Below are 15115 nucleotides of genomic sequence, written 5' to 3'. Positions count from 1 at the left end.
ACCATGAGGAGCTGCAGTATGAAATCCAAATCTTCAGGAGACACCACAGAGTAGTACTGGAACAGCAGCTTTTCTTCTACTTATCTGCACCAATATTTTCCTGCCTGATCTCATTCTAATTTGAAGACCACAAGGTACCACACCATTTAAAACCTGACATGGGAACATATGATAAGTATCAAAAATATCTGACAGAGTAATTCTTTTCTTGAATGCTTGAAGACCAACCAGACAAAACAGTTATGAAAACCACCAAATGATTTTCAGGGGAGATTCTGTCATGCAGCAAAAGGCAGATGCTATCAATGTTTTGTTACACCTACTGTAAGTAAAATATAGCAAACCCAGAAATGTCAGCACTCACACACACACACACAGAGACAAAAGTCATGAAAGCCATACCCAGGTGGAAGAGGACCTTGGCTGACTGTGGAAAGTGCCTGAGGTGGAGGATTTACTGGCTGGACTTGTCTGGACACCGGGGGAGTGGTGAGGGCAGGAGTGGCAGGAGCTGTGGTCGCAGCTGTTGCCCCCTCAGGGCTCTGCTCTGAAGGTGTGTTGGAGGCTGTTCCTGCCGCTGACCCTGCACCGGCCCCATCGCTCTCCGTGGATGTGGATGAAGGGCCATTTGCACTCGCTGTGATGGCAGAGACACCAGAGAAAGAAAGGAAAAACCTTCTGACTGACGTTTATCACCAATCCAGTGCAGAAGTTGTACATCCCAAAAGCACACCTGCAAGAACTGCTGTTTCAAAGTGCACACAAAGCTACTGCTTGCAGCTCACACAAAATCTAAAGAGCAGTTCTGTCTCACTGTAAAAATGCCAAGAACTGCCACGAATGGCACAATTTTCATATTTCTGGTAGAATAAATCACATTTACCTTGTTGTTTGCATTCTGTAAACATTAAATGATGATAAACAAAAACGTGCTTCCTTGCATCTATGAGTTAATTATTTTCCACTTATTATTTGGAATAGTAATTTAAGGGATGATAAGCATAAAATTTTCAGGAAGAGATTTCATACTGCACAAAAGAAACTATTGCAATGGGAGGAGAACACATACATTCTTTAAATGTTTTCAGTTTTATCTGTATGCCATTTGGTGGGTGAGGTTAGAAGTTTAATACAAGTCAGGCCTTATTAACTAACTGCACTGGATAATCTTTTAAAGGTATTTACTGTATTGCAGATCCTATCCACACCCAGCATATATCAATTGTAATAATTTGACTACTGAAACAGATTGCAGTGTATGGGGGTAAAGGAGTTACCCCAAAAACAACAACTAACTTTTCAGAACTACTGATCTTCCAGTTTTGTAGTTTTTAAATAAACAGTTTAAAAAAAAAATCAGCATGGAAGAGTAATGAATGTTTTAAGTGCTGCTAATTAACAGAATTTAACTAGAATCGTAGAAACAAATAATTAGTATTTCAAAACACAATATTAACAACTTGAGACAGTCCTGTGAGTCCTGCAGTACATTCCCTCTCAGCCTCAGTGGGTGCTTTAGTGCAGTAGTAGAACTCCCCTGTGTTCTCCTGGCCCCAGCTCCACTCTGTGTGGAGATCACTGCAGCCACCACGGAGCAGATGCGGAAGCAAGACGTTTTTAGTATTGGTACCAACAATTAAACATGTACCATATGTGCGAGCTAAAAAATACTCCTTCAGAAGTTACCTGCCAAAGAATTTCCCATCAAAATGCAGTTAAACACGAGGAGCACAAGGAGCTGTGCTCCCCCCAGGGGTGCAGCCCCAGGTACGTACCGGCCACCGACGGGGGTCTGCGGGGCGTGGGGGGCGGGGGTCTGGCAGGCCTGGGAGGTCTGGCAGGTTTGCAGCTTCCATTTGTGAGTAACGGAGAGTCACTGCCGTTAACAGTCTTGTTTTCACTGGAAGCAGCTTCTTCAGAGCTTTCAAGGCCATTTGAGTTAGTCCTTTTGCAAGAAAAGACACAAAGAAGTGTCCTAACAGTGCACAGATGACATCAAACTTTATAAATCACAGACTGGTTTGGGGTGGGAGGGACCTTAAAGCCCATCTCATTCCAACACCCTGCCATGGGCAGGGACACCTTCCACTTGACCAGGCTGCTCCAAGCCCCATCCAGCCTGGCCTTGGACACTTCCAGGGGGGTTGGAAAGACATGTGCAAGACACTAGAATGCAACAGTCACAACTAAGGGAGGTTCTTACATCCACAATAATTTTGAAGACCTCTGCATCTGTAAAAACATCTCCTGATCTCCTGAGGCACATGAAACCTCAACTAACAGAAAGGTTGTAAAACAGAGGTATATACAACATCTGTCACCAAAATCTCAATACACCTGCCTTTGGGTCCAGGCTTTGGCTTTTGCTGCTCAGCTATTTCTGCCCATAAGTTCCACTTGTCTCTAATGAGATTAGAGGCTGGCTCAGACCTGAGAACAGCCTGTGTGCCTGCACTCCATAGGGCTGGCAGACACTCAGAACACAGAGAGTGTTTCAAATTTTTAGAACACTTACTTACACATATACCAAATTTACCCCTGAACTCAATTCTTGAACAGGCTGGAGAATTTAGGACTAAGCATTAAAGTTTTGATCAACAGCTACAAATATAAGCTGATCAACTTTAAAGGAATTAAGAAACTACACAGCAATACTGACCATTCTGTGCTGTTCAGTTATACCTAGCAGAGTATTATCCTGATATATTTGTAGCTCTTTAAGCAGAGTTACAGGTACCTACATACTTATTCTAAAGAATTTTATTTTCAGAATATGCTGAGCAAAATCAACTAAAATTGTACTGGATTTGCAGGTCCAGCACATAGGCCATCAGTAATAAAACCAGAGGTTACAGTTTCAGCCCAGTACCTCTAAAATGACATTCCTTTAAATGTACACAAAATAAAAACCAGTAGGTAAGACTAAGTAATTACAAGTCAAACAGGACCAACAGAACCATGTACATTTGATCTCAGGATCATTGCCAAACATACTTTTGCTCTATACCAGCTGTGGTGCACGTAATTCCTACCACACCAACCCCCAAGTAAATGACTATGAAAGTGGGTACAAATCATTAGTGGTCTCCAGTCTGTAAGGGCTTTAGCCCAGGTTTTCACCAGGTTTCAGCCCTTCACCCTTTTCTTTCACTATATTCCCCTGTAGAAAGTCCCTCTCCCAATCATTTACATGATCCTCACAAGGGACCTTTAATGACCAACCCCCCAGTTGGTACTAAAACCAAATCACTATTATTATTATTATCCTATTACACACTGGGGTATTCTGAAAACCCAAGCACAGAAACATTCTTTGGAGCACGAAAAACAAACAGAACAAAAATAAACTTTCATGGGAAGACTTCAGACAACATAGCCAAGGGTACAGTCTACTAAAAAAACCACTGAAATTTAACTTGGCTACTCCAGGTGTCATCCAGTAATGCTGTGTGTCCTGTACAGATCCTTAAAATACTTGTAGTATTGGGAACTAATTCAAGTAACATGGTGCTGGTCACACACTTATCCTACCAAGTAGCAGGGCTCATAATCCGGTATCGACCTTAAAACACTGTAAGTGCCAGACAGCTTTTGGGATCTTCTTAACAAAGCTAAATATAATTCTGATACCTCCATGCTATAAAGCAAACCTGTGTAAAAATAACCAGTGCCACCAACTTACCAGTGGGTTTTATTTGTTTGGTTTTGGCTTTTTTTTTTTATATATATATATATATTACTTTTTATCTTTTTTGAGAGAAAGATGAACATGAAGGGAAAAAACCAAAAATCAGTCATGTATGAAGGCAAACTGAGGCCAGATGATAGGGTTCACACAGCAAACACTTCAATATATGTGAATACACAACAATATAGTATTTTTGTTTAGGACATGCTCAGATCTTAGCAGATACTGCTGCAGGGCATATTCAGAAATTTTTCACTGTCTCCTTTATAAAACACACAGTTCCTCTTTCAAAACTGTGAACACTAAAAGGCTGAAGAGAAAAAGAGGAATGAAGTCTTACCGTGTATCAGTCCTTACTCTGGAGCTTTCACTCTGTGTAGGACCTTAAATACCGGGAAGAGAAAGACAACAGAAGTATAAGCAACACTTGGAATGGTTTCCAAGGAAAGCAGCACCTTTAATGCTCACACTTCTTTCCAGTGTGGAGGTCAGACACTATGTGCTGCTTATCTACTGGGTTTCAAGCCAGTATGTTTTGCATGTTGCTGTGTGTGAGTACCATTTTTTAAACCAATGCCCCCGTGGGAAACACTTCCATCTTATGGAGGATATACCAGGATATCACTTGACTGTATGAACATTCCTCAGCACACACACAGTTTAATAAAGCTGTCTTTGTAGCAGTACAAAACAATGCACATTCTTTAAGTGGAGCTGGTTTTTCATATCCTCCCCCTTTCAGTGATGACAAACAGAGCAGAAAGGACAAAAACTTCTCAAAAATCTTCTCTTTGGTTGGCTGAGGGCTTTGCTTTCTGGGGCTCTCTAGCCCAAACCCTTCCCCTTCTCAGTAAATTATTTAACATAAAGGCATTGAAGCAGGTATAAAATATGGCTGCACTCCAAAAGAATTACAGCAGCTCAGCCTAGATTTGCAAATGCTTTGCAACTACTTATTCAGCCAGCTTGGAAATATTTGCCTTTTGTGCCAGCATTTGCAAACCTTGAATATGCAGCACAGAACTGCTCACTCATGTAGATGGCACCAATAGTTTATTTCCATAGAATTAAACACGTCATTAACAAAGAAATCAGTTCTCAGCTCTGATGGGAACTATGGGCAGATCTAGGCCAAAGACAAGGATGTAGGCATGGAAAGGCTTAGGATAATGTGCTGTTAGTGGCCTGTGCATGGAAGGGATTTAATCCCAGAAAGAGCAGCTCCATAAACAAGGTATTTGCCTGACGTCCCTTCAGCCTGTACAACGTGTTACATTGCTCCAACATGGAACCTTCTCCTTGTGGGCTCCAGACCCTGATCATCTGGGAACCTTCTGCTGAGCTTCTGCCTTGGTCTGTTGAGCCCAAACCTGCTCAGAGGACTCAATTCCACTACCTGCAGGACTTTTCCCACCTTTTTCCCAGTAGGTAAACTTTGTGCAATGGAAGAAAGCACAGATGAAAATCAAGTCTTGCATAAGAGGCCAATTTGTTATTTCCACTGGGTATTTCTGTCACTGCACCTCAGCCCTGCTCTACCAGCCCCACACATCCCCAGCACTCGGCTTTTATTTACAGAAAAATCCCACACAATCAGATCATGTGGTTGATCTTTTTAACAAAGCAAAGAAAATGGACTAAAAGCTTTAAGAAATAATGATTACAAAGCTAGTGTGTTAATTCAAGTTTCTTATGATACTTAGAGGAAATCTCACAGTTACTTCCTCTAGTACTTGAAAAAAAACAAACAACCCTACAACCCAGAAGCCTAAAACTTGCCAATTAAGTGCCCAGCTGGTTGCTACAGCAGTCAGTCTCCCGTGCTGCCTTCTGGAGAAATAACCTCTTGTCTAGTTCTACCTCACAATGTACAATTATCTCAGAAATGCTTCACTCTCTGTCCTGCACCAGTGGAATTAAAATTCTTTACCTTTTTATTTTCGTGTAATTAGACATTTCACATGTATTCAAGTTTTTCAGTTAAAAAATGTGAAGACACCAACTAAACAGGAAGTGGATCCCTCTCTGCAGCTCTCCACAGGGAACTAAAGTCTATGAATACCTTTATTTAAATAGGCTATTTTAAGAAAAAATTAATATAAGCCCATGTCTCCTAGTGAGCAGAATACTTATTACTATGATGGTGAGATCAAACCAACTTACTTAATATTTTTCTGTTGATGATGTTATTAAAACCCAGGGAAGCTAGGGACTTTCATTAGAGTTTGGGATTGCTAGATAAAAGTTTGCAAAGTCCACAAAATAGAGATGCTGATCTTGTTTTTGTTACAGTAAGGCTGAAGCTCTTCCCTGTGAACTACGACTCCACCTCAAATAAAAATGTGTGAGATTTCTGGTCTCTACAAACAGGAAGTTACAGCAACTGCTGCTGTCATTATCTTTACAACACTGGGTTAAAGCTTCCCAACAAAAAGCTCTGGACAGCAGATGTGTAGGGGCATGTTTGAATTGAAAGGTACTTACTTCTTGAGGTTGAGGCTTCCCCGTTGGTGAGGAGCTCGGGATCCACCTGCATCCCATCGAGGCAGACCGACAGATCCCCCACCACCTCTGCTGGTTCTCTGTCACCAACGAGATGCAACGTCACCACCACCTGCTCAACTGGAACACAGCAGAGAACGAGGGCACTTCATCTTACTACAGCATAAGAAAGGGCTTTTTATCCACAGACCACAGTGGTCAAGGGGGAAAATAACCCAAAACAACCCCCACAGCTACAGCTCTGCCTCTCCATTGTTTTTTGTGTGGTAAAACTGATCATCTTCATGTGCCAGTAGAAAGTTATTATTTCCACAAAAAGGGGCAAACTGGAGCATAAGCCTGTTGCTGCCTAAAGAAAGGACTGTCATTAAAGCAGAGATTGAGCCTCACATTTCTGCAGCAGTTAATGCACCCGTCCTCAATACAGAGTTAGGAAGTGTAACTCACTTTATTCTTGATACAGAACAGATATCAATTCTATCTTCTGACTTAAATGCTTCACCTTTATCTAATGACATTCACATTTAGAGTGTAAAGATTTTCCATCATAGCTCCAGATCAATGGTATATTCAGGGTAAACAACTGGTTTTCAGTGAAACAGAACTGCACATAAACATTCCTGCTGAAAGGGTTTAAAACAAACCCCAGCGAACTCCAGGAGGTGCCTGGGTGTCAGACATCCAAGGGGATTTTCACCCAGGTCCAGCAGGACAGGAGATGCCAGGAGAGCAGCCAGGGTGTGCAGAATCCTGCATTTCTCCTTCAAGCTTCCCAGGATGCACATACTGCCCAAAGTTCTAAGATGTATGAAATAATACAGTATATCCCCATGGCATTATTTAGAACAAAAATACCTTTACACATTTCCTGTCTAGTACCAGGAACATATCAGAGGTCTCATTTTCAAGCTATAGAAAAGGAAAGACTTGTCTTTAATTAGCCTTTCACTCATCTTGCACGCACCAGCAAAGTGAAAAACATCCTGTTTTCAGTGACACCACGCCAGACTGTGTATAACCAAAAAAATGACTGAAAAAGTAGGAGGAAGCTCATGAAATCAACTTATAGCACCCAAAGGGATCCTTAAGGGCCATCTACAGGGCTGCACACAGCATTGCTGCTCATTAACAGACAAATTCTCACAAATTCTGCGGTATTACAGGGTATTGTTAATCCAGTACTTACGTTTCATACTGTTGGATTTCAGTGTCTCATGAATATCCAGAGCAGCACTTCCCAGAAGGACATCAGATTTTAATGTTTGATGGCTCCAGACTCGAAAGTTTAATTTACTTACAGGAGTGACAATTCTGAAAAGAAAAAGTTGAGCACTGTAAGGGCATTTGTTGGTGGGGAAGTGGGTGAACAGAGCCATTTACTTCAGCTGTCACAAAGTTATTTGGAAAACAAAGCAAAAATGGGGGTAACATCAAACCATTTCTATTTATCACATTCTCATGTGCAGTCATGTGTATGTCACATAAATCAAGACTGTTGCAAGGCTGTTCATAGACTGAGTACATTTTATATGACTACTATTTTAGGGGAAATATCTACAGAAAACCTTCCAGCAACTCCCTAGTAATACATAGTAAATTCCATAACAGCAACTTCAAAGCAATTTTTAATACTGATACTCTTTTTCTATAAGGAACATTCTAACATTGATGTATTTTTCAATTATTTTAACTGTGAGAAACAGGTATTACAGATACAGGTTTATTTTCTCATTAATTTCACCTGTACATGGTTGATAAGCCCAGACTTCCCCAGTCCGACCCTCCCTTCAGAAGATCCACCCAACCAACTGCCTCCCAGAAGAGGAACCCACAGTCCATCCCCATTTGAAGAAGCCATTACACTTTTCCTTTTTATCCTGAATCTGAATGTAAGCAGCTGTGCCAAAGAATTTCCTAAAAACAACTTCCTTCACTAAGCTCCAAGCAGCATTAGTGTAATCTTCAGTGAACTTGATATGCCTGGGGTGTCTCTGTTCAGCTCCTGCTCAATGAGAGCAAAACAGACCCATGTATTACTGTATGGACTTGCACAGCAAAGCCACAAACATTTCCATTAGAAAGGAAAGAAAAAAAGCTTTAAAAGCTACAAGAAAGTTCTGCTCAGCTACACTGATATGCATGTAAAAGCACAAACTTTTCTTAATACATTTGTTTTCAATGCAATAGCAGTGACTAAAACTTCAGAGTGATCTGAATTACAATAAATAGGTAGAAAAAGGGTTTTCAATAATCAGGCAGCAATGTCCAAGTGCTTCAAGAAGAATAATCTAGAATTTAAGCATAAGCAAGTCACAGAATCATAGAATGGTTTGGGTTGGAGGGACCTTAAAGCTCATCCAGTGCCACCCCCTGCCATGGGCAGGGACACCTTCCATAGCCCAGGTTGCTCCAAGCCGTGTACAACCTGGCCTTGGACACTTCCAGGGATCCAGAGGCAGCCACAGCTTCTCTGGGCAACCTGTGCCAGGGCCTCCCCACCCTCTCAGGGAAGGATTCCTTCCCAATATCCAATCTAAACCCTCCCTCTTTCAGCTCAAGGCCGTTCCCCCTTGCCCTGTCACTACCTGCCCTTGTGAAAAGTCCCTCTCCAACGTGCAAGCACAAGACTGACCTTTATCCCAGAGTTCCATGTCCCATTCTAAAGGTCAAATTAAATTTTGTAGAACCTGTGTCTCTTTTTTTCCCATGCTTCACACTTCCTATCATCTACAACACAAATACTGAGCCAAGCAAACCTCAACAGACGTGTTCATCTTGAATCTGATGTTAGTTTTGTACTCTGGAAGCACAGATTAACTGGGAATTTTGTATTTATGCTGGAGTTCAGAGGTGCACAAGACAGAGCCAGCTACCTGTGCTATGGCCTGGTACCCACAAGATGGTACACAAAGAACAGCTACACTTTTCAGCCACAGCATTTCTGAAAAACTGTAACCTTAAGGATGACAACAAAAATGTGCACGGGAAAGTCAGTTGAAATATTAAATTACCTTACTGCCCTTACTACTGACAGAATTAGAGCTCCTTTGATATGCCACATACATTAATACAGAATTTATTCCCTCATGAACACTGAGCACAATGCAATAGTTTGTAAATATCCATTCCAGACTCTATTATATTTGCTCCAAAATATCTCCGTGGTATGTAACATTCCACACTTTGCTTAAAATAAAAATACAACCTTCAAGTCCACTGTCAGGTGCATTAATTTAGCTCAAACAAATTGGAAAATGAAACCAAACCTACACTGTAAGATGCTGTTTCCACTTTGGACTGTTTGTATTGTTGCACTTTTCTGTCTTCTTTGACTGTCCATCTACTGAGACTTCCACATAAGGGCTAGGTCCAAACCATTTATTCTTTTCTTTTAGTTTTGCTGAAATCACTGTTAAGAAAGAGAAAAACCAATAATTTATTTTTCAATGGTGTGCTTCAGTATTCAAGTGTCAGGTCATTGAGGCCTGACAGTAACATTCAAGGAAAAGACCACATTAGATGGTTAAAAACGTTCTTGCATTTCAGATCATTTTAATGCTAAAGCTGACACAAATGCCTAAAATATGTAACATCAGATGATAATTAATAATAATCAGTACAAGAACCACAAAAGTGCTCAGGTGTTGCAAGCAGAAAATATCCTCTACAACCTTCTCCTGTCTATCACCAGCCAAGAGAATTCCTAGAGTTTGTTACACTTGCTTGCTAAAAAGCTCAAAACATGATCTGCCTCTTATGAAGGTGGAAAGCTGCCACCACTTCTGATGAAAAGAAAATCATTAAGAAAAACAGATTTATGTGAAGTTTTCTGTATCAAACCAAACTTACAGAAAAGCTGAAGGCATATTTCAGTAACTACCTCCTGTTACAGAAACAACAAACCTGGACAGGCCTTGCAGCCCCAGAGCTTTAATGTGGGGGGTTGGTGGGGGGTTTTGGTTTTTTGTTTGGTGGGTTTGGGGGCTCAGATGTTTTTTTAAGCATTCAACATCGAGTGCAATGCTCCTGTCTTTCCAAACACAGTGGTTATGTTGCCTCTGTTTAAGACATGGGTCTACACCTGACATCTGACTCCCAGGAGTATTCCTGGATTCCTGGGCAACACTAAACTCACAAAAGAGCACTTAAGATACTATCATTTCCATCAGCCAGTGAATTCACTGTTCTAACAAAGAACAACTGGCTCTCCTATGTGTTTGTCACTCACTACCTCCTTAACAAGGATGACTAATTCAGGCCCATCTGGCTAATCTGCCCAGATTCCCTTTATAGTCTATGCTCCTTTAGAGATTTACAGAAGTAGCTTAGTATAAACTGCTCCAAGCTGCTCCCAAGGGAAACTCTTTGTGTATTAGACACCTCACAGACATTAACTCCTTCATTTTCACAAACAGCTCCCCATCCCTTCCCCTCCTGTTTCCAGCACCTCTGCCTCAACACCACCAATTATCTCAAGACCTTCCTTGAGGCAGCAGAAATCAGCAGATTTGTCCCTACTTTGAAGGTTTGCTCTTCCCCAGACACTCTGAAAGTTCATTCAAAACCAAGGAGGGCAGCAGGAGGGGGAGCTGAGGGCAGGGCAGAGGGCAGGGAACACCTGCTTGCACAGGCAGTAGTTGGCTGCAGACTGTGGCTGAACTTCTACAGAAATTCAGAACTGCTCAAATATCTCAGTAGTCTCAATTCCAAACACTGAGGCATTCATTCCACTTCCCTGTCTTTATGTGAGTCCCAGGCCTGCACTGGAGAAAGCCTGAGGCATCAACTACCACTTCAATCCTTGGCTCTCCACCCTTATGTGGAGGATGGACCTCCTTCCAAACCTGCAATTTCTCTCCAACATCAACCTGCAGGGACAGGATTTCTCTGATTTCCACAGGTCTTCCACACTAGGGGTGCCAAGTTTACTCTTGATGCTTCTCAACACAGACCTGCACATCCCCCCAGATCTCCCATTCAGCTTTAATGCTTCAGCTAAATCTGCCAGAGAGCAGAAGTGAGGAACCTTGGTAATTCCATTTCAACAGCTGCTCTGTTGGTGAGGCCCTACAAAATACAAAGCATGTCATGTAAATCCATTCCCAAACAACCCACAGGGGCTCAATTACAGTGATACTCTCACCAACACCTTTCTTAAAGCTCCTTGGCAATGGTGGCCATAAAAACATGTAACAAGGGAGAAGCAATAAGTCAAATTTAATGAACAGCAGTGCAGGTTCACTTAGCTAGAGATGTGAGAAGAGTGTCAGGAGAAAGTGTCAGATTTGATATTCTGCCAGGTTTCAGTAAGTGTAAGCAGTATCATAATGCATTATTCCATTTCCAAGAGGAGTGCTCTGAACCATTTACTAAACAGCATTCAAAAAGAATTATTCCTTCCTTTTTCTCTTTTACACAAAAATGTATCATTTCAAAATGCATTTAAGATAAAATCCTAAATAAAAGAGCTCTATTTCTACCAAGTAATGACAGCATAACACCATCAATTGCATTGTGTGACTTCTCTTGGGCTTTGTACAACTCAAAACTTCCCAAAGTACATCATCATAACCTCTGGTTAATTGTGGGAAAAACACTTCCACATTTCTAACCAGAAAAGATATGTAATTTCAAAAGGCTTACCAGTGATCTGGAGCTGTGATTTCATGGACAACCCACTGGCTGGTCCTGATCTGGACCCACTGCCAGCCATAATATGGGCTGGATCTTGAATCTGAATGGAGAGAGAACATAAACATTTCAATCCTCAGAAAACCAAAGGTCAATCTGGTTTTTCACCTGTAGATACATTATTCTGCAAGCAAAACCTCCACACTTGTCTGTCCAGCTCCTTTCCACTCCCCCAAAGTGCAGAATATGCTTTGCAAAGGGTTCAGTCTCTATTACACAACCTGTAACTGCTCAGGTCCAAGGCAAAAGAGGTCTTTTGATTTTGTCACTTCAATTTGCCAATTAACTGAGTCAATGATGTTCTAATTGCTAAGTTTGCTGTACCTCTCATGTCTGGAACACCTGCCTGTTTTGATGTCGTAACTCCTGGGTAAGTTTATCTTCCCATGACAAGTATTACTTGGTTTTTAAAAAAAAAAAAAACCAAAACCAAAAAACAAACAAACCAACCCACAATCCACAAGTACAGCAAAAAGACTGAAAATAAATTATTAAATTAAAAAGCGAATTTCAAATTTAGAGCTACCTGCTTTTGTAAGTTTTTTGTTTTCCCCTGGTCAGATCAAGTCTACAGATGGGCTGTAACTCTACAAAGCAACTAGAGAAGGAAATACATCACTTTAGAAAGAGGGCAAGACAACCTTCAGTTCCTACAGCTAACACACCCCAACCCTCCCACCTGGGCTGGCCTGATCCTCCCACCCAGGAGGCAGCACATGTCCCTCCTACCCTTTGAACTCAACTCCTACCCTTTGAACTCAACTCAACCCTTTGAAATTGGTTCTGGGGGCAGGGGGAGGAAGTGGACAATATACACTACAGAGCTTCCATATCAACCAACAGAAATGAAGTGGTGTGCTGTTATATTAAAAACAGGCATCCCTTTGGAATATCCAGATATTCCTGTCTCCATTTTCACAACACATTTTCAGCTCAACATCCCCTCCCAGCTGAACTAGATATAAGACTCTACAGCACAAACCAATGGATAACAAATGGACTATTGAAGACTCCAACTTGGCTGCTGGATACAACTCCATCCCTGCCTGTCCTGCCGTGCTCCCTCCTTTGGGACATCTCCACACTGCTCACAACCCACTGCAAAGCATCCCTGCCCCTCTGTGCTGGCTCTCAGGGCATTCTCTGCACACAGCATGACCCCAGCAAGGACAGGAACGTGTTGGCTTCAGCTGCTGCTCTCTCTGCCTCGACTCAGAAGGCTGTGTGTGTGACCTGACCAGCTGATAACACCACCAGCAGTTTATCTCACCTCGGGCACGCCCAGCCTCTCTGGGCCAAGCAAACAAGAATTTGTACCAGGAGACCAGATCTGAATATGGCAGCTTTCTTTTTACAGGCTGCAATTTGAAGCAAAAGTCTGTATGCTGTGACAGTTGCTGTGAAACTGGTAATTCCATGGGTATTTGGAAGTGGTGAAATGGGAAGCTCTTGCATCCTACAATGTGCTGATGCCAGTGTTCCCCACTGCAGAATGTGACACCACCAAAACCAGTGCTAACCATTCACTTCAGTAGTATTTGGTGTTAATAGTTCAATTACTAAATTTCAGATGTGAATCACACAAATCTAAATTGTGTAGAGTGAAAAGGCTTTTTAATAGAAGTATTTAAAAAGTATCCTAAATTTAAAACATTTAGAAGACAATTCTTAACTCTGATCCTGTGACTGGTTCTACCAAACACCCTGGGTATCCTTTACATTTCAGGAGAACAATCAGATCACATCTAGACCAACACTGAAATAGTCTGGAGGAGTTCAGATTTTCAGAAGAGCTGCTATTTCCCACCTGGAGCAATAACACTGCACAGAACACACCTGTGATCACAATAAGCATTTACACCTCACAACAGTCATTCAGAAGCACATGGGAAGGGTAACTTTCATTTCTAACCTGCAAATACACTTGTTAAAATGATTCTGGGAACACTTGAGCATTTTCATTGAGAATGTGCAAAAAAATCCAGCAGCTTAATCCCTTCTGAAATGAGTGTCCTGCAGCCACCTCCTAAGTTAACACGTGTGGATGTACAAGTGAGTGTCAGGAGACACAGCCTTCACCAACGACTGGCTTAAGGAAAATCCCAGGAATCTACTGCCTCCCAATATTTCTAAACCCATGAAACTACATTACACATTGTTTAAGTTCTCTCAGCTGCCAGAAAGTTTCTAATTATTTTTGAACAATAAAACTGAAGAGCCTTAGTTTTTTGGCACGCTTGCTAAAAATCCAGTTAAAGCAAGATCCATTAACCAGCCAGGAAAAAGGAGAGTTCCAGAGGAAGAAGCAGCAATTTACAAAGTGCCCTGCACTTCAACAGCCCTGTTTCTCTTTCCATGTTTTCCAATACCTTGACTCCAATGCCTCTTCTACTCCCCTCAAGTGCCAGCTGAAAAAGGCTCCACAAGTGGAATAGCTGGTTCCATGCCAGGCTTCCAGCCAGGAATAATCACTGAACGCCCACTGCAGTTTTTCTCTCAGCTGGGCACTAATTCCAGTCCCTTCCCTACCATGCCTGGACATACTCTACCCAGAGTTTTCACAACTCACCTCCATCAACGTCTAGCTGGAATGGATCAGTAATTAGGGAAGTCTGCAGTGGGACACACAGGAAAAGAGGAAGAAGAGAGCAGGACTGGCAGGTGGAATTACATACACCTCATTTTCTTGGGAAACAAAGCTACAATAGATTAATTAGCCAAATAAGAATCCATGGCGATTAATGACCTAGACTCCGAAAGAAGCACAAAGAGTGCAAAAGGCAATAACCCCCCAGTCACACACATCCAGCTGATTTCTATAATTAAACTTAAAGTTTAGCATTTTACTTCTCTTTGTTTATATAACAAATACACCAAACGGATTTAACTTGTGTGCAAGAAACTACTGTATTAACAGCTTATTTTTAATGGTAACACAGCAGATGATTTCAACCCAAAACCAGCCTAGGGCTACTTGTAAACTTCAGCACAAAATAAGAAAACATATACTCCTCAATCATTATTAAAGTATTTCCATTTAGTTTTATTACAATACAAACAATATTCAGGATTCTGTGAAAAGCAAATGTCTTTATAAATTCAGTGTAATGCAACAAGTACTTTCACAGATTGAAACTATAATTTCAAACAACTGAGAATGCACATTTAAGTTTTTTTCTGCAGTAGAAAAATACACACGTCTTCGTGGATATTTAGGGATTTGGTGTGGTTTGG

The 15115-nt window shown here is 41.5% G+C and overlaps 1 protein-coding gene across 4 annotated transcripts in view; it reads right to left on the bottom strand.

The window, feature by feature from the left end:
• ITCH (itchy E3 ubiquitin protein ligase) overlaps window positions 1-15115 on the bottom strand; it is a 55149-nt gene that overhangs the window by 20529 nt on the left and 19505 nt on the right. For all 4 annotated transcript variants that reach the window (XM_017836490.1, XM_017836488.1, XM_017836489.1 and 1 more), the window contains 7 exons: window positions 11834-11924; window positions 9461-9599; window positions 7377-7501; window positions 6173-6310; window positions 4029-4071; window positions 1776-1945; window positions 403-637 (listed from right to left, as the gene is read on the bottom strand). In XM_017836490.1, the coding sequence (XP_017691979.1) occupies window positions 403-637; window positions 1776-1945; window positions 4029-4071; window positions 6173-6310; window positions 7377-7501; window positions 9461-9599; window positions 11834-11903 (920 nt within the window). In that variant the 5' untranslated portion in view covers window positions 11904-11924. The remainder of the gene's footprint in view (window positions 1-402; window positions 638-1775; window positions 1946-4028; window positions 4072-6172; window positions 6311-7376; window positions 7502-9460; window positions 9600-11833; window positions 11925-15115) is intronic.

This window comes from Lepidothrix coronata, unplaced genomic scaffold (genome assembly GCF_001604755.1).
Source record: "Lepidothrix coronata isolate B3197 unplaced genomic scaffold, Lepidothrix_coronata-1.0 Scaffold278, whole genome shotgun sequence".
Lineage (NCBI taxonomy): Eukaryota > Metazoa > Chordata > Aves > Passeriformes > Pipridae > Lepidothrix > Lepidothrix coronata.
The sequence above is the reverse complement of the archived record's forward strand: the minus strand, read 5'-3'. Positions and strand labels throughout refer to the sequence as shown.